Consider the following 23,499-nt stretch of genomic DNA (forward strand, 5'->3'; position numbering starts at 1 on the left):
TATGCCCAGATAGTCTACATTTTCTTTTCTTAAAAAAGCACTGAATATATGTCCTCTAAAGTATTTATTTCTTGTGGAAAAGTTATTTATGATTTACAGTGCCGTTGTCATTTCTGGCCAGGTTGGGTCTTTTTATGTTGAATTGCAAATCTCATTTTTATTAAGTTAATATCTGCATATAAAGAATCACCTAATTGTATATATTACAACAGTTAGTAAGCCCCCAGTGGATAATGACTTTCAGTTATTTAATCTGTTTGGCATTAATTCATATCTTTAAATAGAATATTTGGGTTTTTTATTCACAGTTTACACATTACCTGTTGAATTTGCTTCTATGGAATATGAATGATGAGCTCTCTTTCTTTTCCTGCTTCGCATACATACACTGAGAGACACAGCTCCCATCCCCCATACACACACACACACACACACACGTAAAATCTTGTAATTTTGATTATATCAGAATTCTGCATTTGTAATATTACTATGTATGCTATATGTGATTGAGTTATATTATAAATATTACTACTTTCTGTTTTTCCCTTAACTTTTGTTTTCCTTAAACTTAGTTGTTTTGTTTTTTGGTTTGCTTAGTTTATGTGTATTACTGATTTAGTTCAAAGCTGTCCACTGCTTGTTTAAATCTCCTCTCATTCTGCCTTTACCAGTTTTATCTTCTTGGGACATCTGTTCTGGAGCTTTATGACCTGCCCCAATCTGTATTGGTTTTTCTTTTCTCCTGATCCATAACTAGTAACTTGATATCTCCTTTCACCATCATTCTGGTGATTCCCTTTGCATCCTTTCCTTTGTGTATTTTCTGTATTTCATATATTTTTCTTTATTGGTTTGCTCTGTGATTTTGATAGTACAGCAAGAAAGCATGGGCAAGAATCAAGTTTGTGGAAGAGGGACAGAGCATTTTCTTAAATAAGTTATGTTATATTGCAACTCTCAGCGCATAATCTAAATAAATACTGTGGTTAATAAACTTCAGTGAATCTGAGGTAAAAGTTTTCAAGTTGCTTTGGAGATTTTTGAGTCGAGTTTGACGTTTTACTCATAGCGTAAGGAAATTGTGCTCTTTGTCAGATGTTAAAAATAATTACTACAGAATTTCTGTTTCACTAACCATTCTCCTTACTGTCATCATACTCCCTTTCTTGCTTTTTTTTTCTGCTGGAAAAACACAAGAATAGCGGGAATGTACATTAGGAAGGAAGTAGTTTATATGTTGATATTAGCAGCCAGACTGCCTGGGCCGACTGCTTTGTAGCTTTGATTTTGGGCAAATTATTCAATCTTTGTATCTCAGTTTCCCGAGGTGTTAAATAACTATTTATTTTATTGAGTCATTGTGAGCTTTAAATAAATTCTATCAATGTTATGCTTTTAAAGTAGTATCTGGTTGATAGTAAATGCTCAGAATTTAGCTGTTATTGTTGTTAGTATTATCACAAAGCTTATCTTATGTGTCCAGTTCTGGTCCACATATAGTCGGAGATGAAAAATGAGAAAAATGAATGTGCCATATCTGTGTCAAGGACCTTTATTTGCTAATATAATTTTTTAACTCATTTGTTAGAAATTGTCAGTACCATTTTGGAGTAACAAAATTAACAGTTTCATTTGGCTTAACCTAATAATTACTATCATAAAACCCTCTTTCTACCTTTTTATGTCTTTAGTGTGTGTATATGTTTATAAAATTTCTGAAGTTTGTGTACATTTTCACCCATCTGTGATTGAGTAATATATGAGTGTAACCCCTCTATGTAAACATACATCAAGTTGTTTCTAATTAATGCATGTTTTTGGTAAAGGTAGAAGCATTTGGACAACTCTAGCTGATAATATGTCGCCTTAAAAATTTTTTCGTATAAAAAATGAAAGTAATATATACAAAATGCAGTTGTATTCAGTAATATAGAGGTGTCTAAAATAAAACTAACAATGACAGTCTCTGCCACTGCCATGGCCCTATTGTAACCATTCTTAGCACTGTGTATCTTGTTTTTTTCTTTTTGTTTATAACAATGCACATATACAGAGACTTAAAATTTTTTTAATGTAGATTTTACTGTTCATAATATTTTGTAACTTATATCACTCAGAAATCTATTGTGGGCTTAAAGTTTAGACAATGTCACATTATCTTTACTAGCTGTCTGCGTACACACATACACATGTGTACACGTGTGTGTACACACACATACACACTCATGTACACACACGTACATGCACACATGTGTACACATGCACACACATGTACACACACGTGCACACGTGTACACACACACAGTATTCCATGCTATAGATGTATTCTCATTTCTTGTATCTTACCCTCTTTATGGACATGTGTCCTATATTTTCTCCCAGTCTACCGTTTCTATTTGAATTAGAGTACCTTTTTTCTTAAACAGGTTTTAAAATAGTATGTTCATTTTCCTACTTTATGGATTTTTTTGCCATATTAAAAGATCTACTCTTACCCAAAGTTATATAAATTTTCCCACTATTTACTTAAAATACTTTTCTTAGTAAATTTTTATTTTGTAAACTCAAATGCTTACTGTTTAACTCATTAGCATTTTATTTGGGCTTTCTGCATTCTGTGTTAAATGAATTTGGTGTTTTTCTTTTTTGTGCTGTCTTCATCAAGTTTGCAATTAGGGTTATGTTAGCTTTGGTAAATGAGTTTGAGAGCTTTCCTGTTTTTATAATACTTCACCGTGTTAGCGTTGGAATGATCTGTTCTGTTAGTTAGAACTCACTCGTAAGATCATACGAGCCTAGCGCCTTCTTGCGGGGTAGATCTTTGAACACTTTTTTTTTGGTTCATTCCGTGGTTATTGGCATGTTTAAATATGCTACCTTTTTTTGATTGATTCTAATCATCATCAACATTCAGTATTAATTCATAAAATATGTACACACCATAGAATCTAACATATGGTTGCTGCTTCTTTCTGTTTCCCCTCAATTAGATATAGTATTTTTAAATTTTTGTTCTTTTTTGTGCTTAGTGTATTATAAATTGAGGGAAAAGTTGTTTGTTTTGTTTTGTTTTGTTTGAGGCAAAGTCTCACTCTGTCGCCCAGGCTGGAGTGCAGTGGCGCGATCTTGGCTCACTGCAACCTCCGCCTCCCAGGTTCAGGCAATTCTCCTGCCTCAGTCTCCTGAGTAGCTGAGACTACAGGGGCCTGCCACCACGCCCAGCTAATTTTTGTATTTTTAGTAGAGACAAGGTTTCACCATATTGGCCAGGCTGGCCTCAAACTCCTGACCTTGTGATCTGCCCTCCTTGGCCTCCCAAAATACTGGGATTACAGGTGTGAGCCACCACACCTGGCCGTGTTTTTGTTTTTTTTTAATACCTCTTCTGTCCTGCCATGTCCTGAAAAAATCTTGGTCGGGTCTATTTTACATTAGCTTTTTGGCTATGAAAGAAAGCTTTTTAACTCTGTGGCTGTTTAGGTACTTCTGAATATGAATTTCCTTATGTATTATGATTAGACCAACTTTTTAATACTCTAAATGTTTGCTAGAGATAAGAATAGTGATGCCACTATCAGCCTTGTTATAAGAAACTTAGGTCTGAGTAAGTGGACTTGCTAAAGTTTAACCTCTGAATTAGGAAGTTACCAACCCAGTCATAGGAACTCTTTCAACCACAGGCCATCATCCCACATGAACGTCTACCCTGTAAGAATGCAGTATGAAAAAGTTAATACGCAAAGTTGATCTGGAAAAAAAATGCAAGAGGATGAGACTGGGCTACACTACACTAACTTGAGTCCTTCTTCAAACTGACTTTAATGGTTAAGACTAGTTTCTACTATAGAAAATACCCAAATAACAGTGGCTTACAGAGAGAAGATTCTGTTGTGTAAAAATGAAATTCAGAGGAAAGCAATACAAAGTTACTATGATAAGCAAAAATAAAAGCCAGAAGATAAAAACAAAATATTTTCAAAGTACTCGTTGCTTGTATGTATGTGTAGAGGTGGGAGGGTCATATTATAATTATAATTATGGGATTAGTGTAAGTTTTTTCATTTATTTTAAAAGACATTAAAATTTCTTTTTTTGTAAATATTTTGTCGGTATCAAAGTACCCTTAGGGTTTTATTGAAGTAATACTTTTGTATTATAAAAATTTTTTCTTAGTAGTTGTTTCATTGCTTCATAATAATGGTGTCCCTACTTGATGTAACTTTATCACCCTTTTTTGCTTCTGAAATGTCTCTTAATCACTTTGTTTATTCAATAGATACAAAAATGTTTATTAGAATATAAAACATGCTGAAAAGTACAACTCAGTGAATTTTTTTTTTTTGAGTGATACTTTCCTTATTTACATGGCCTTTTAAGGAATGTGAAGGGGAAGAAATATTTATCGACATGGTATTAATGAAATCTTGTTCCCTAAAGGTATACGCAGGCCTAAATCATTAATGCAAAAAATATACTTCTCCATGCATCTTGTTAAATTCAAGTCAGCGGTCCAACATTTCCATGCTTAGCCAAAGAAGACTCTTTTCCTCTTGGTTGTGTACATTTGTAGCCTGAGTTTTAAGTGCCACATCTTTCAAGTCAGTTACACATCCTGCCTTTAGGCTCTCAGACTTGTACTTCCAACTCTGGGTTATCACAGTGTGTGTTTACCCATGTGACCACCAGCTAGGCCAAGAGGTAGAACATCAGGAATACTCCAGAAGTACCTTTTTTCCGCCTTCCCATCACTACAGTCTGTCCATACCCAAAAGTAGCCATTATCTGGACTTCTAACAACATACGTTAGTTTTTTTGTTGGCCTTTATACGCTTGGCATCTTTTACTCTAGGTCCTTTTTTGTCTGACTGCTTTTACTCAGCAGTGTGTTTGGAGCTTCATCCATGTTATGCAGTTGTCATTTCTTCCCTCTCATGGTATTCTATTGTATGACTATAATTTTTTTCTATCCTTCTGTTGATGGACATACTAAAAAGGTATTGCCTGTTTATATGCAGGGCATTGTCCTAAATCCAGGGATGTAGCTGGGATAATGATGGACTGAGTTCCTACCTTAATGAACCTCATTTTCTGCTAGGGAAAGAAACATTAATTAGAGTTATTAGTATGATAAAGAACCAGTTTAATGTGGAAAAAGAACATAAAATGAGAAAACAGAGCTAGTACCTAGAGGGCTTCTTAGAAAAAGTGATGTGTAAACTAGTAATACATAATCCAAAATGTAGAATGTAAGTGTTTTTCTCTCACTTCCTAATTCTCACTCCACAGTGAGCATCTATTCATTGTTTCTTGTATATCCTAGAGAGATAGTTGAGACTGGCTTACATTCAGGCATTCGTCCTGTATTTATAATTTAAATAAAAGTAGAAGTATACTCTTTCTATTTGCTTCTTTTTCTTATTTTTCATGTATATGTAATTATTCATATCAGGATTTGTAGATTTATCTCGGTGTTTTTCCTTTGTTTCCTAGAGTTTATCAAAATTTATTTAAATATTCTCCTAGAATAGGGTATTCATGTTACAACAAATCTGAAGAAAGTTAATACATTTGCACCCACCATAGAGGCTGATGGGAGCAATATGTCAGCACACTGATAACTTACTCCTACTCTAATTTAGGAAACTCTCTCCAACTAGCTGTTACCAGCAAGGTCTCCATAGTCCTAGGTTTAAATCCTAGCATTATCATTTAATAATTGTGACCTCAGGCAATTTATTAAATTATCAGAACCAGTTTATTCACTTATATGAGGAGTTATCTTGAGAATTATATGAGATAATTCACGTGAAACTCGTCAGGCAGTGTCTGTCACATAAAGAACACCTAAGTTGTTACCTATTCTTATTAAATTTATCAGCATTGTTGTTGCTGAATATTTGAGTTATTCTCAATATCGTGAACATTTTTGTGCATATATTATTGAACACTTATGTGAACATAGCAGAGTTGACAAGTCAAAGTGCTTGCAAATTTTAAATACTAGTATTATCAAATTGCCTACATGTAGTTATATTGATTTATTCTACTATTGCTATGTGTCTAAAAAAAAGACATTAAAAATGTAATCTCATATTTCAAAATGTATTTCTTTGATCTTTGTGAGGGTCAGTTTTTTTCATAAATATTTTGGCAATTGGTATTTATGTTGACTGTCGTTCGTCTTCTTTATACGTTTATTACACTGAGTTTTTTTTAGTTAAATGAACATTTGATCTTCTGAGACAATTGATTCATCTATAATTTGCAAATTATATTTTGTGGTTTATAATTTGTCTTTTAAATTTATTTTTTGTGTCTAACTATACATAATTTTTTAGATCTTATAAAATACAGCAACTTTTTTTGTAGATTTGGTCCTGTGATCACTTATAAAATTATGCAAAATTTTAATTCTGCTGCTTTCATGGTTTTATAATACTTTTTGTTTTGATTACAAGATAGAAGATTTTAGTTTTCTCTGAATAGTAAAATATCCAGATAGTCTAAACATAAAATACTGACTAATGCCTCTTTTTCACTCTGACTTGACACATATACTAAATCATACCTATACTAAATCCCTTATCAGGGATTTATACTTAATCATATACTAAATCCCTACTTATAAGTAGCTCTAACTGGGTCTCTGTATTCCACTGATCTAGTTTTCTGTTTTTGGACAATACACTGAATACAAATGATCTTACTGTAGATCGTTTGCAATACACTTTCACATTTTGTTAGAAGAACACTTAGTAATTTTTGTTCTTTTATAAACAGGAAGTTTGGCAAGCCTCGTTTTTCTTCTGATGATTTTTGAAATCAATTGCTACTTCCTTTCCAAATCCTTTTAGAATTATATTTATGTGTTAATTTAACATGAAGCAGATAATTTTTTTTTAGTATTTTGAGTCTTGCCCAAAAGGAACATGATACGCCTTTTCACTTTTATTGTCTTCTGTTGTATTCTTTAGTAAGGTTTTATAATTTTATTTCATGGTAGTCTTATGTCCTTTTGTTTAATTTATTCCTAGATAATTTTTTTTGCCTTTATGAATTAGGGTCATTTACTTCCACTTTTTTTTTTTAACCAGGTTATTGAAAGGGTAGGTAATGGGATAATTAATTAATTTAACATGTTTATGTTGTATTTAGTTAACTTTATTGAACTGTTTTCTAATGGTTTTTCATTTTATTTTCTTGATTATTTCAGTAAACTGTCTCCCAAAAATTATTTTCTATATCTTTATTTCTTATTTCATTTCTGGTTTTATTGCGGTGATCAGAAATTTTTATAACATATTCTCAATATTGAAATAATGGTAGTAGGCGCCTTTGTCTAGTTTCTGATTTTAATGAGTATGTCTCCAGTGTTTTATTATTATGTATAATGTGTAGTTTTGGTTCCGCTTTATGAATTTTAAAATACTCTCAAATTAGTAGATAAGGGTTTCCAACTAAACTGATTAGTATTGAAATTTAGAAATTTTATAATATACCTATTGAGATGCTGAATAGATTTCTCCTTCTTATAATACTTGTAAACCCTTAATTCTTAATGCTTGTAAAGGTGTTAACTTTGATCTACATTTAAAAAAATTACTGTAAACACTTTTTGTTATCATATATATTTTTTGTACACCACACTGTTTGTTTACCAAAAGTGGGTGTGGGTGTTTGCATCTGGGTACATAGACAAAATTGATCTATAGTTTCTTTCTTTATATTTGTCAATTTTGGATATACAAATTATATATATATATAAAATATATCTATATTATACAGCCTTTTGTAACCATTAAGGAGGCTTTCTCTTTTTTTTTTTGTTTTGTTTTGTTTTGTTTTTTTGTTTTTTTTGTTTTTGTTTTTTGTTTTTGAGATGGAGTCTCGCTCTGTTGCCCAGGCTGGAGTGCAGTGGCGCGATCTCGGCTCCCTGCAAGCTCTGCCTCCCAGGTTCACGCCATTCTCCTGCCTCAGCCTCCTGAGTAGCTGGGACTACAGGCTCCCGCCACCACGCCTGGCTAAGTTTTTTTGTATTTTTAGTAGAGATGGGGTTTCACCGTGTTAGCCATGATGGTCTCAATCTTCTGACCTCGTGATCTGCCCATCTCGGCCTCCCAAAGTGCTGGGATTACAGGCGTGAACCACTGCGCCCGGCCGCTTTCTCTTGTTTTTCTGGTTCTGTGGCAATTTAGATATCACAGAAATTATCTGGTCCTTGAAGATTTGACATAACAGCCCAGCTCTAAAACATCGTGGGCTTGATGTCTTTCGTGTTACTAGATTTCTAGGGCAAACTTTTAAGTTTTACAGAGTCTGTTCAGTTTTTCTGCCTCTGAAAGCAGTTCTGGTAGTTTATATTTTTCTAGATTATTATCTGTTGGGATACTGTAGTTTATTGACAAAGTTATATGTGTTATTCTTCAAGAAATTTTAAAACATTTTTTTCTGTATTATCACCTTTCCTGTTTCTACCGATGAGTTTTCTTCCCCTTTTTGGGCTTCCATCCAACTTTTTGGAAAGAAAAAGCCTTTGATTATCAAATTGTTAACATTATATTCTATTTATCCTACTTTATATTTTATTTTTCTAAATTCTTGAAATGTTTTCTATATTTAAATTGGATGTATATATGTGTATATATATATATATATCTATATCTTTTTTTTTTTTTTTTTTTGGATGGCGTCTTGCTCTGTCGCCTAGGCTAGAATGCAGTGGCATAGTATCGGCTCACTGCAACCTTTGCCTCCTGGGTTCAAGTGATTCTCCTGCCTCAGCCTTCAAGTAGCTGGGATTACAGGCTCCCGCCCACCATACCCAGCTAATTTTGTTTGTTTGTTTGAGACGGAGTCTCACACTGTTGTCCAGGCTGGAGTGCAATGGCATAATCTCGGCTCACCACAACCTCTGCCTCCTGGGTTCAAGCAATTGTCCTGCCTCAGCCTCCCGAGTAGCTGGGATTACAGGTGCCCATCACCACGCCTGGCTAATTTTTCCTGTTTTTTAGTAGAGACAGGGTTTCACCGTGTTGGCCAGGCTGGTCTCGAACTCCTGACTTCAGGTGATCTGCCCACCTTGGCCTCCCAAAGTGCTGGGATTACAGGTGTGAGCCACTGTGCCTGGCCTGGAAATTTTTTTGACTAACAGCCCAATAGGTTTTGATATCTGATATTCCCATATTAGTATAGTTTTTTATTTCTTTGGCTCAAGAATAATTTAGAGCCATATTTTAAATTTTCTAAGTGTTTAGCTTGGAAGATATGTCTATTTATAATTCCTATTTGTATTACAGTGTGGTCAAAGAATATGGCCAATATTATTTCAGTCCTCTGGAATTTGAAGTAAGTTTTCTTCATTTCTTGGCACTGTCAGTTTTTAAAAAATAGCCCATAAGCATTTTAAAATACACATAAACTCTCTTAACCAACTTTATTTTAGAGATAAGAGCAATCAGACTTAGAAGATTATGTGCCTTATTCTATGTCACAATTAATTATAAATGACGTATCTAGCTTTTTGAATTTTAATCTCATCAGTTTCCCATTAGATTTAACTGCTTCCAGAATATAAATGTTTATATTTTTGGTATCCTCATATATATACCTCATATAAATATATACACATACATATATATATATTTGGTATCCTCATATATATATATATAGAGAGAGAGAGAGAGAGTTTACATAAAAATTAAGTCCATAAGAAGTTATAAATTTAGAATATGGTTTTATATTATTATTTAGAAAAGTAGAAAAAAGTCTAGATAGAAATTATTTGCATCTTTAGAACTGAACAAGTTCTCAAAAGCATGACTTAAACTAATTTTACAATGGGTCATTTGTAGGTGGATGGGGAATGAACAAGAAAGGATATCACATATATGGAGAACTTAAGAAACAAAGGCATGTGTGCATTTGTGAGGAGACAAGCCTAACCTAGATAGAAGGGAGATCCTTGTTGCAGGGTGATAGGAAATAAGATTGAATAAATGGCATTAAGCCTGATTAAAGGTCTAGTGAAAAAGTTAAAAAAATAAAAAAAATTGAATAGCAGTTCTGGCATCTAATGACTAGTATCACATTTCATTTTGCAAATGTGTGGTGATTTCATTGCAGTGTCTGTGATAATTAACTTAAAATAATTAGCATAGACCGCCAAAAAATATGGGCAAATATAATTCTAGAACAGGATTCTGAGGAGGTGGTATGAGACAAATATAACATAATGTTAATTTACTCATAATGGCAGATTGTGTAGAACTCTGCTAAATACACTAGCATGGAACATCTGTTGAGAATTTGAATAAATATGATTCCAGTATATTTTAAAAGCCAAAAATTTCTTAAGGAAGTGTATAAAAAAATAGTTAAGGAATGCATTTATGCTAGTAAAAATTTTTTTTGTATGTTTGAAAAACAGCTTCTAGAAATTTAGAAGGTAATTTCTTAAGAAGGAAGTGTATAAAAAATAGTTAAGAAATGCATTTATGGTGGTAAAAATGCATTTCTTGTGTGATTGAAAAACAGCTCCTAGAAATTTAGAAGTGTCTTTCTACCTCTGCTGGTTTAAACACCTATATATTGAAAAATACTGTGACTTTGGCAATTTGCTTGTGAAAATTAGGAGAGTCTTAAATTCAGCAAAATCAAGAGGTGAGCATATAATCTTAGAGTATAAGAGGTTATATATTTCAATTCTATAATAGAAATCTGCTATTTATTAAAACAGCTTCTATTTTGAAAGTAGGTAGGGGAATGATGACCATTTAATGGAATCACTCCGTGCATGTAAACCTACAATATTATTTTAAGAGACTCACTACAAATTTGTTTTATTTTGGTCATGCTATTTTGTACTAAAGTATGATATATGAAATATTTGAATATTCTAAAAGTCTATTACAGGTTGAGCATCCCAAATCCAGAATTCAAAATCTGAAATATTGCAAAATCCAAAACATTTTGAGTGCCAACATGATACTCAAAGGAAATGTTCGCTGGAGTATCGTGGATTTTGGATTTTCGGATTCGGAATGCTCAACCAGCATAATGCAGACATTCCAAAATCTGAAAAAAATCTAAAATTGGAAACACTTCTGGTCCCAGATATTTCAGATTAGGGATACTCAACCTGTAGCCTGTGACAATCATTGTCTAAGGTTCATATCAACAAGAACAGTAATTGAATTGTTAATGTTTTAGATTTATTCTCAAATTCAGCATACTTTATTATGTATGTTCTCCCCCGTCCCCCCCGTTTTTTTTTTTTTTTCCAAATTTGGATAATAGGAAGATATTTAATGAGTTCTAAGAGAAGCTTATGTGTGCTAACTAGGCACACAGTAAGCGTTGATAATCTTAAATATTAAAATACGGTTGATATTTATGGCTGTTATTTATTCACATAAGACTTTGGAATGACATATACATCTTCAAAAAAAAATGTCAGTTTTTTCAAGGGAAAAGTATTTTAGAATAATTTGTTCTCTTATTCTATTTATAATCTTATGCTGCATAGAAAGAACATATTAGCCTTCCTTTTAATGAGTATGATATTACATAACTAGAATATTTCATTTAATGTTTATCGGTTATTTTTTCTCCCATCTGTAAAATACAACCATATAGATCATAACATCTAGATGTCAAATAATTACTTAAGAAAGGCATGCATTTTTAAATTAAAAAAACTTTTTAATTGAATGGATTTTTTGTAATCTTGCCTGAAGCCCAAAATGTTTATGCTTATTAGAGCTAGAATTTACATATAAGTGTAATATAAATGAATATAAAAAGCTTTATCTTAATCATATGGTCCTCTTGTACATAGCAATATGTACAATATGTGTAAATCTATACATATTTCTATATGGTCAGATATTTTCTAGATTTTGCTTGTGTATTAAAACATGCGTTAGTATTTGTTATTTCCCATTATTATTTGTATATTATAAGATACTTTTGTTTATAAAGAAAAACTAAGTTTAAACCTCAAGGTAATAATAGTGATAATATATAATCATTATTATTCTTACATTAATAAAATTTACGTACTGTTGAAGCAATAAGTACTTCTTTTTGTGATAATTATAACCCCGGGGCTTGATGTTGCATTCCTTATTTGTGGGCTATTCAGCTAAAAGTTAATTGCAATAATACGACTATGCATTTAAGAACAATTTTCTTTCAGATTTGAGTATTGTTGGGAGCTATATATCAACTCTAGAATTCTGGTGTTCAAACTGATGCTTAGAAAGGTAAAACAGAATGGGAAAACTTACCATCTCCATCTTATGATGTCTGTGAACAGACTTTGACTAGGCTCTGATAACTTTTACAGAATTACTCACATTGTAAGTTTAGACATATTATTTTACCACTTTCATGTGTGGAAGCAAAAAGAACGTTTATATAGTGAAGGGATAAAGAAGGGCCTTTGTGGCCACGCGGGTGACTCACGCCTGTAATCCCAGCACTTTGGGAGGCCGAGGCGGGCGGATGATGAGGTCAGGAGTTTGAGACCAGCCTGGCCAACATAGTGAAACCCCATCTCTACTAAAAATACAAAAATTTTAGCTGGGCGTGGTGGTGGACGCCTGTAATCCCAGCTACTTGGGAGGCTGAGGCAGGAGAATCGCTTGAACCTGAGAGGTGGAGGTTGCAGTGAGCCGAGATCACGCCACTGCAATCCATCCTGGGGGAGAGTGGGAGACTTCATTTTTTTTTTTTTTAAAGAAGGGGCTTTGTGGTCAGTTATTCAGAAAATTATTTGAGACTATGGAACATGGGACTGTGTTCTTAGATGTACTGCCTTGTTTGTGATACTTTAAAAGCCAAAAAAAAAGAGAAAAGATTTAAATGCAAGAAGAATTAAACTTGTAATATTGAAGGATTTTTAGGTGTTTAAATAATTAACCAAAATTGTCATTTTCATTGCATTTTCCAGGCAATTAAGTTGGAATATGCAAGGTTGGTTAAGTTGGCCCAAGAAGACACCCCACCAGAAACCGATTATCGGTTACATCATGTAGTGGTCTACTTTATCCAGAACCAGGCACCAAAGAAAATTATTGAGAAAACATTGCTAGAACAATTTGGAGATAGAAATTTGAGTTTTGATGAAAGGTAATTTGAAAGTATAAAATTCTTATTCTCAAATTGTTCTTTTTTTTTTTCCTGCAGATTCCCAGGATAATTTTTTGAGTATTTATTTTATATATGCATGGGCACATATTTTAGTAAATACATAACAAAATTTGAACTCAATGTGACTAGTTGCTGCAGTCTGTGTCCTTTTGAAGTTTGAACTGAAAATAACTTAGGTGATTTTAATAAATTTTAATTGTGAATCAAGTAATCACTACACTTATTACACTCAATATTTTAGAAACAAAAATGGGCTTCTCAACCTCTGTACTATATAGGCAGTTTAAATTAGATAAATCTTTGTTGTTGGGGCTGTCCTATGATTGTAGGATATTTAATAATATCCCTCATCTCTTTGTTACATGACAGTAGCAGCTCCCAAGTTGTGGTATACCAAAATATCTCCAGGTATTGCCAAGTAACTCCTGGGGAGCAAAGTCACCGTTATTAGAGAATCACTGGAGAAAAGTTTTTAGTCTTGCCGATAAAATAATTAAACATTCTTTGACATAAAGAGGAGGCTTAGAAGGGTTAAATTAGATTCACGCAGAAATATTTTCTCTGGAAAGAGAAAATATTCTATAGAAATTTCTGTAGAATTTCTATAGAATATTTCCAGAGAATGTTTTCTCTAGATTATATTAGTAGTTTTATAAAGAATTATTCAGAAAGTCCTATTAAACTACTAATGTTAAAAATCACAATTTAATTAGAATGAATGCCACTAGAAAATAATTTTAGGGCCCATGTGAAATTTTAGAGTATTGAAAGTTATTTTTATATTTAAAAACATTTATGCTGTTGCAGTTCATTGTAAATTTAATTCTGAAATGATTATCCTTTTGTGAGTGTCTCAAAAATACTGAGTTAAAAGTGTAGCAAAGAATATGAGGGGAAGCAAAGCATCTGGATCAGTCCTACCTTATTAGATATGTGCTGTGAAATGTAGGATTCTGTGCATAATACAAATAAATAGTTGTGAACAATATCCGATAGGTGGTTGAATGCTCAATGAATGTTGGCCACTACTATTTGTATTAGTAGCAGTGTGGACATCATTCATTTTGATACATATGACTGCAGAGAGTTCAGAAACAGGGTTGTTGTGACCCTCGTTATCTGTGCTATCAGTGTACTGAGTTCTATTGGATCTATGCTGTTTAATTTGGAGAAGATATTAATGGAGTAATCACATTGACTTTTCAGTCTTTTGCAGTTATCTGACTATAACTAGTTAATCTGTTTTGATAACCTGACTTGTGCTTGAAAGACAGAGTTATGCACATGTGAATAAATATATTTCATGAGGATTTCTTTATCACTGATTCTGATCATAAAATCCACTGGAATGTTTCAATTTTTACCTGAGATGATAGGCATGTTTTAGACTCTTTCTTTTTAGTATTTAAGAATAAATAATACCATGTGGGGGGAAAAGAAGATGCAGTGTCTCTTGAGCTTGCTTAATAGATGCACATTATTTTTAAAAAGTTTCATTTTTTTCCTATGCGAACTGTGTTAATTAGAATGTAATTTAAAAGCCATATATCAATACAACACAGTAAATTTGAATTATAATTATTTGCTCCTGTCTTCTTTGTAATTCCCCAACATTGGTCCCAAAAATGTTTTTCACTTAAGGTTATTTAGGAGTTGTTTCTGTACAAAAGTACTGCTGTTTTTGCTCAGTGTTTATGGATTTTGCTTTTGATTTACAAATATATATATATATACACACACATACACACACGCGCATATGTATGTGTTTTTTTTTTAAGGTGTCACAACATAATGAAAGTTGCTCAAAGCAAACTGGAAATGATAAAACCTGAAGAAGTAAACTTGGAGGAATATGAGGTAATGTGCTTTCTTAGAGGTTAAACTACAGATTTAGGGATTCTGTAATTCACTGATATTCCTTTCATTTCAGCCCAACTGAAGTTGAATTTGTTACGAATGATGAGTAAAAAATTAAGTTTCCAAGTCAATGCTCAAGTAATTAATAATTTTATATATGATTTTAGGATTAGCATAATAAGATAGCATGTAGACCAAAAAGTTTAAAATCAAAAAAGGAAGATTTTTGATTTTCTATTTCAATACTAATTCTCAAGTACTTTTTAAATGAACTTTTCTAGCTTAAAAACAGAGTAACAAATGCATTGTTAATTTTGAAATCAACTTAGAAATTACTGTTACATAATATCAACAAGTAATATTTATCAAGACCCTACTATATGCCAGGCATTTGTCTAAGCCTTTTACATATATTAACTGATTTAATTCAGACAGTAACACTGCGAGATAGGTAGTGTTCTTATTCCCATTTGACACACGAGAAAATAAGGCATAGAGCAGTGAAGTAACCTGCCTAAGGTTTTCACAGGCACAAGTTTACAGCTTGGCTAATAGAACCTACATTCTTAACTGTTGCACTGCACTGTGCAACCGTACCCTGTGGGCTATATTTTTTCCTTCACTTGGATTCATCAGATATATTTTGGGGCAGTTAGAGATTTGTTTTAGTCTCTATATGCCATATATATTTGTCATTATGAGACAGTGTTGTGTGTGAGAGAGCACTTACATAGGTACTTGTACATATGCTTGTGGGATTTTTTTGTGCACAAAATTCTTTTTTTCAACTTTGGCTTTAAAATATTCTTTATTTTAATTGATGAATTCATACACCTAGTATTTCTTCACATTTTTAAATTTAATCTTATGCATTGTCTTTTTTTAAATTTATAAGTCTAGTAAATTTTAAGTTTTTTTTGGGGTGCCTTTGCTTAATATTTAGTTCCATTTACAAACTTAATTACAGTACTTTAGATTCCCTAAACAATTAGTGTAATTCACTGCACAAACAGGGAAAAGGAAAGAGAGAGAAAACACTCATTATTGATGAAAACCTTAGCTAGTTTGGCATATAAGGTAACTACCTTAAATCACTGAAGAGTATCTCTAAAACAAAAATAAATAATAAAACTGCAGCAAATATATAGAATTGTGAGCATTGAAAGCTTAAAATTTTTGTTGTCAAAAACAAGGCAACGAAAACAAGCGAAAAGTAAAATATTGGAAAAGAAGAAACAAAGACATCATTATTTGTAGTTTTTTTACCTTGAAATTCAAATAAAATCTACAACTGATTTATTAGAACTAGTAAGATAGCTTTGCAGCATACAAACTTGTGTCAGACATCAATTTTATTCCCTTTTGCCAGTAAAAGTATTAGAAAGTATAAAAGTGAGACCATTTACAATAGTATCTGAAACTATGGAGTATATAGAAATAAATTTAACAAAAGGTGCATGTGACTTCTGTGGGGAAAATTAGAAAACTTATTGGGAGACATTAACAAAGACCTAAATAAGTAGGCATACATATGGTATTTGGAAAACTTGATATTATTAATATATAGATATCACTTTTCCCCAAATGCTTTATAAATTCAGTGCAGGCCATAAGAAAATTCCAGCAAGATGTTTTATGGAGCTTGATAAGCCAACTGAAAAATGTTATGGAAATGCAAAGATCCCAGTCCACCTCCCATCTCTGACAAGCAAGTTATTGAACAGTAGAGAGACTTTTTAATAAATGGTTCTGGGAAATAAATAAAATTTGATTTCTTCTTTATTCCATATGCAAAAATTCATTTCAATTGTGAAAGACTTCTATGTAAAGCTGTTTAGAAGTCAACATAGGTAGAAGCCCAAAGACATTCGTTTATCCATAAGAGGCACTCACTGACCAGATATTTTTGACGAGGATATGTAATCTAGAGCCAGAGAAATTCAAAATTTGTTTTCTCTTGACCCTGAGGAGCAAGTCAAGTCATCTTTTAGCTAATAATGACTCCAAATCTGTGCTCTTCAGATTGATTGAGAGCTCTTCCCTTGTCCCCAAGATTCATGTTCATGGGACTTGATTTTTAACTGTGACTTGATTCTGCAATGCTTCCTTCAGTTTGCTTCAACAGATTGGACTCATTATGTTTTTATTCATAAATCTCATACTCTAACTGCAGGGCCATTAAATCATACAAGTATTTAAATGACTTGTTTTTAGATTCTGCATATTCCTCATATCTTTGTCTTGCTCTAAGTTCAGGGTTCAGTAAACCATAGCCTGCAGACCAGCTTACCACCTGTTTTTGTAAATAAACTTTTATTGGAACATGGCCATTTGTATACATATTGTCTGTGGATGCGTTCACACTGCAGTTACAGAGTTGAGTAACTGAAGAAGATGAGGCTTGCAAAGTCTAAAACATTATCTGGCCTTTTACAGAAAAAGTTTGCCTACTCACAACTTCTAAGGCTATTCTAATGACAACAAGGAATGACAGTTTGAATACCTTCCCCAGAAAAGCTAACTTCATACTTGGAGGACAAATTTTACCTTTATTTGTTATTAAGATCTACTAATAGCATGAAAATTATGTCTTGAAAATTAAAATTAAAACTGGATGTGGTGGCTCATGCTTATAATCCCAGCACTTTTGGAAATCAAGGCACAGGGAGTTGTTTGAGGCCAGGAGTTTGAGACCTGCCTGACCAACACAGCAAGACCCTGTCTATACAAAACAGATTAAATAATTAACTGGAACTGGGAACATGCACCTGTAATTCAAGCTACTTGGGAGACAGAGGTAGGAGGATTGCTGGAGCCCAGAAGGTCAAGTCTGCAGTTAGCCGTGATCGTGCCACTGCACTGCAGACTGGGCAACTGACTGAGACCCTGTCTCCAAAAAAAAAAAAAAAAAAAAAGTTTATATTCAAGGAGAATATTGTTGGCTAATAACTTGACTGTGTTTCTTATTTTTGTTTATAATGTTTATATAAAAGCCTTAACACTTTTGTTATCAGTATTCTCTTTCCAATTTATCCTGCATTGAATTTCAGTTATTTTTCTTGAGTCAATTATTATAAAGTAAGCTAAGAAAATCTTGACTTTGGTATCACCTTAGAATTATTTAGTCCTATTACATGCCCTATAGTTGTTTTGGGGGTGGGGAGGGGCATTGAAATGTGAACTGCAGCTATTCTTTTACCATATCTCATGTAAATAAACTATTCGCCTACACACTTAAAGTCAAATTTACCACACATTTGCGAAGTTAAAAGGTTAAATAAATCTAACTTTTTTTTAGTTTCTTAAAATTATGTATCAGGTGTCCAAGCTTTCATTCATACTCAGCGTAATAATTTCATTTTCTTCCATCAGTTGATGTAGATATAATAGTTCAGTAATATGATTTTATACTGATGAATTTTTGAGATGACCTGATTGATTATCCTGCCTTTATATTTCTGTTATCTGCTAGTAAAATCTTTGTTTAATTTCATATCCATGCCTAATAATTTTTAGATTTAATGTTGTATTAATAAATAGTCTTGTGTGCCAGAAAGTCTTGTTTTAGTTCTGATGTATCTTCATTTTGAACTCTTTATTTCTATTAATTCAAATAGTAGCAAAACAGTGCATTATTTTTTGTACAGTTTCATACTACTTTTTAAATCTTACTCTGAACATTTTTAATATTGTCTTTCACCTACAGGAGTGGCATCAGGATTATAGGAAATTCAGGGAAACAACTATGTATCTCATAATTGGGCTAGAAAATTTTCAAAGAGAAAGGTAAGGCAAAGTGGACAAATGTGAAAAGAGCATAATTTTTGCACTTAATTCTATTCAGGTTTGATCTCATCCATGGAAAAGATTTTATTCACTCTGTATTTTTAATAAATGTTTTATTTTAGATCAGTTTTAAATTTAACAGAAAAATTGCAAAGTTCATATAGAGACTTCCCATATACCCCACATAAAATACATTTTCCATTTAAAACTCTGTAAGGTTGGCATTAGTGTCTGTGTTTATCAGCTCTCAAACACTACCCTTGAAGCTGAGTCTGATCTTGATATCAAGTCAGAGGTAGTGTTTTGCAGTCTGTCTTTGTGAACTTTCAGGTTCTGTAAAAAGTGTAGCTGTAGAAAATTTTTGAGTACTGTGACTTTAAACAAATTTTGGATTAATTTTCATTTAAATTAAAGATGGTCTTAAAGGAATATCTACTTATTTAATTATACTATTATTTTAATTGTTATTAAGAAGAAAGGATACATTTTGCTTTACTTACATTTTAGATTATTTACTAGCTTGCATGTATTTCTCCACATATTTCTTAATGCGTGTTGTTTAACATTAACTTGACTAGTGATTGTTTTTTGAGAAAATGCTTTATTTTCAATGCAGTGTATATTGCAGCCAAGTAAAAGGGATATTGAATTTTTCCTTTCTTTTTTGTTTTATGAAATTTAAGAAGCTCCCACTTAGGTAATGACGCTTCTTTTTCAAAAAAAGAAACGAAGATCAGTGTTTAATTCTGGAGCTATACTGTCCAACATAGTGGCCACCTGACAAAACTTAAATAACTAAAACTTCTAAAACCAAAGTTCAGTTCATCGGTTACACCGGCCACGTTTCAGTAGTTCAGTAGCTTATGTGGTTAGTGGCCTCTATTTTTAGCCAGCACAGAACATTTCCATAATCACAGAAATTTCTATTGGACAGTACTATTCTAGAGGACAGTACTTTCATTTTTATATTAATAGTTATCAAAATTTTTAAAGTTATCACACAAAAGGAAAAATTAATGTTTTACTTAACAATTTATCTTAAGTACTTAAGTACAGATTATTTAAAGTCCTAGTCATTGTGCTATTTATAAGATAATTTCACTTTAGTCATTGATGTAGAAAACTTACTTTGATCGATACCTCCAATTTATGAGTTATGTCAATCAAGATTTTATTTCTTTAATAGGAATATTCAAATGTACTATTAGAATTTATATTTGTGCTGATTTGAGAAAAATAATATGATTATATAATTCAATAGAGGGAGATATAAAAAGGCATTTCAGTGTTACAGATAAAGAAATCAGACTTCACAGAGATGTAGTAACTTTGTCAAGGTCACACAGCTAACTAGGAAAAGAAAAATTAAAATAGAGACCTCGTATTCTTGTATAATTTGATGAAATCATGTAAGTACAAAATGTATTCATTTATCTCAATAAGAATTAAAAAGATGAAACTGTCACTTTGTATCTATCTGGATAGCTTCTGTATTAGTTGTTCCCAGTTAACATACATTAAAGGAATTTGAGAAAAAACTTGGAAATACGTTTAAATATTATAATTTGCTTGTCAGTTTTCAAATACATACTTATTCAGAAAGTTAATATTCTAGTATAGTAAATACTTATCAAATAAGAAGGATTAACTAGAAAATCAATAATGGTGACATATATTACTTATGGAATATCTTTTGAAGAAATATTGGTGTGTGTGCGACTGTGATCCCAGCTACTCAGGAGGCTGAGGCAGGAGAATCACTTGAACCCGGGAGGCGGAGGTTACGGTGAGCCAAGATCGTGCCACTGCACTCCAGCCTGGGCGACAGAGCGAGACACTGTCTCAAAAAAAAAAGAAAGACATTCTGTTTCTTTTTTTTTTTACTTTAAATCTTTAAATATAGCAGTTATTGTAGCTAGCTGTTTGTAAAATATTGCCAAAAGGTTCTGTCAAAATTGTTTTTAATGAAAATGTAAACATTTAAAGCCTTGAATGAAATACTTACTGATGGACCCTTGTGAGTCCTGAGAACAGTGAAGTGAAATCATGGTTGCAAGAACCATAATTTTATAGAGTGTACCAGGCTACATGATCTATTTTATCTTAGATAAGAATATGGTAATTGGACTGCTAAATCTTATTCTAAATTTATTTGAATATACATTCGTAAGCACTTTAAAATTTGATAACATATGGAACATTTTGCGTACCTCAGTAGAGAATTGGAATAAGGTCATGGTTTCAGAGCAATTCTCAAAGAGGTGACTCAGGTCTAGAAAGCCAGATGTCAATGTCATTCAGGAGAGATCTTAACAGGAAACTCAGTAGCTATAAAGGAAAAGATAGATGTGCTAGTTACTTATTAATTAACGAACTACTACAACTTAATGTTGTAAAACAACTTTTAATATTATCACTTCCTTCGTTTTTCATAAATCTTTAGCTGAGAATATGTTTATTAACCTAATATCATTTCAAAATAAAATGTTATACTTAATCTCAAAAACAAATTCCTAGAAAGCCATTTTCAAAAAATGTTTAAAATAGACTTATTTATCATGACACCTTCAGGTGTGTAATTTGATTTGCTGTGAATGTATACATTAATTTTTAAATAATTTTACATTTAACATTTGGGATGTACAATGGATTTATTTTGTATCTAAGTACATGAATTAAGTAATAAACAGTAATTATTGGCAGGAGAATCTAGAGTTTAAAATTGTGTTTCTTTACAATATTTCATTTTTTAAATATTATATTTTTCCATATTAATCTGTGAAAAAATATGTTAATTATTGAAAAACGGACACAAAGGAAATATTTTAAAATAATATTTTTTATTTCAGTTATACAAATACTTGGCTAGATATAGTTTTTCTTTTGACATGTTAGAAGGATAGTTTGGAGGTAAAAGTAATTCTTTATTAAATATTTTTTTCTTCCATTTTTGTTTTGTTTTGTATTTTTGAGTTGGGGTCTTGCTCTGTTGCCCAGGCTGGAATGCAGTGGTATGATCATGGCTCACTACAACCTCTTACCTTCTCAGGTCAAGAAGTCCTTCCTCCTCAGCCTCCTGAGTAGCTGGTACTACAGGCATGTACCACGATGTCCAGCTAATTTTTTTTTAATGTTTTTGTAGAGATGGGGGTCTCACTATGTTGGCCAGGCAGGTCTTGAACTCCTGGCCTCAACTGATCCTCTCACCACCACCTTCCAGAGTATTGGGATTACAGGCATGAGCCACTGTGCCTGGCCCCTTTTCTTCCCTTTTTAAAACCTAATTTGAATTTCATACTATCTAGACTTTTATTAATATAACACATATGCCTAATTCTATCACTTTTTTTTTTTTTTTTTTGAGATAGAGTTTTGCTCTTGTTGCCCAGGCTGGAGTGCAATGGCATGATCTCAGCTCACCTCACCTCACCCTCCACCTCCCGGGATTCTCCTGCCTCAGCCTGTCGAGTAGCTGGGACTACAGGCATGTGTCACCATGCCCGGCTAATTTTATATTTTTAGTAGAGGCGGGCTTTCTCCATGTTGGTCAGGCTGGTCTCGAACTCCCTACCTCAGGTGATCCGCCTGCCTTGGCCTCCCAAAGTGCTGGGATTACAGGTGTGAGCCGCCACACCCGGCCTCTATCAGCTTTTTTGTGTTTGGAGGCTTTTTGTTTTTGCTTTATTCCACTAGATTTCCCAGATTTAGAAGAAATCTTTCATTGTCCACTTCCTCTATTTCCTTTAGATATTCTTATTTCTATTTTTTTTTTTTACATTTTTCTCAGTAACTAAAACTGTCTGCACATAGAAAAGAACTTGTCTAAGTTGTCGTTGAACAAACCAAATGATGTTTGTGATCATTTACTTCATACAAATGTGACATTGCGTTAAACAAGTAGATTGTTGGCTTTCACATTAGCTTCAATTTTGAGTTTAAATGGAAGACATCAGGAAAATAAATACCAAGGAAGACAGAACTATCTGACTTTATCAGTTATTGCCTCTTTTCCCAGATTTTTTCTCAATTTATAGCTCCTATTTTTTTACTTTTAAGATAACTATGTCTGGGTTTCAGATATTGGTGTTGCTAAAAAGGTGTTCTCAAGCATACACTGCATCAGATGATATTTTTTCTTATCATGTAGATTATCAAAACTTAAGCATACACTTAAAATGTTTTATAGTTATAGCTGACTTTGTTTCTACAAAGGTGAAATACTAATGTTATATGTTTCTTTTTAATTTTCAAGTTATATAGATTCCTTGCTGTTCCTCATCTGTGCTTATCAGAATAACAAAGAACTCTTGTCTAAAGGCTTATACAGAGGACATGATGAAGAATTGATATCACATTATAGGAGAGAATGTTTACTAGTAAGTTGAATGCATATAGTATGATCTTAGCATTTTGTCTGACATTGGGCAAGTTTTCCAGACTCATACATAAGTGATTGACTCCATAAACTCTGATGGGATAAGAACATGATGATGTCTATAAACTGGTTCTAGTCCCTTCAGATGGCACAGATGGCAAAGTACACTCAGTATTTTATTCTTTTCTCTTTATGAATCCGAATTACTATAGGTGATAAATGAGAAATGTTCTTAAAATAGCATCAGTTTGTTTACATTTCTATATTTAGATTTTGTCATCACACTACCACTCCTTTTTTTTGGTGGGAGAGGAAGGGATGCATAGATA

The 23,499-nt window shown here is 32.6% G+C and overlaps 1 protein-coding gene across 6 annotated transcripts in view; it reads left to right on the plus strand.

Moving 5' to 3' along the window:
• Positions 1-23,499, plus strand: part of USP25 (ubiquitin specific peptidase 25) — a 153,326-nt gene that overhangs the window by 125,819 nt on the left and 4,008 nt on the right. For all 6 annotated transcript variants that reach the window (XM_024239479.3, XM_024239480.3, XM_054542842.2 and 3 more), the window contains 4 exons: positions 12,953-13,131; positions 14,931-15,009; positions 18,716-18,795; positions 23,048-23,171. In XM_024239479.3, coding sequence (XP_024095247.2) covers positions 12,953-13,131; positions 14,931-15,009; positions 18,716-18,795; positions 23,048-23,171 — 462 coding nt within the window. The remainder of the gene's footprint in view (positions 1-12,952; positions 13,132-14,930; positions 15,010-18,715; positions 18,796-23,047; positions 23,172-23,499) is intronic.

The sequence above is a fragment of the Pongo abelii genome, chromosome 22 (assembly GCF_028885655.2).
Source record: "Pongo abelii isolate AG06213 chromosome 22, NHGRI_mPonAbe1-v2.0_pri, whole genome shotgun sequence".
Taxonomy (NCBI): Eukaryota; Metazoa; Chordata; class Mammalia; order Primates; family Hominidae; genus Pongo; species Pongo abelii.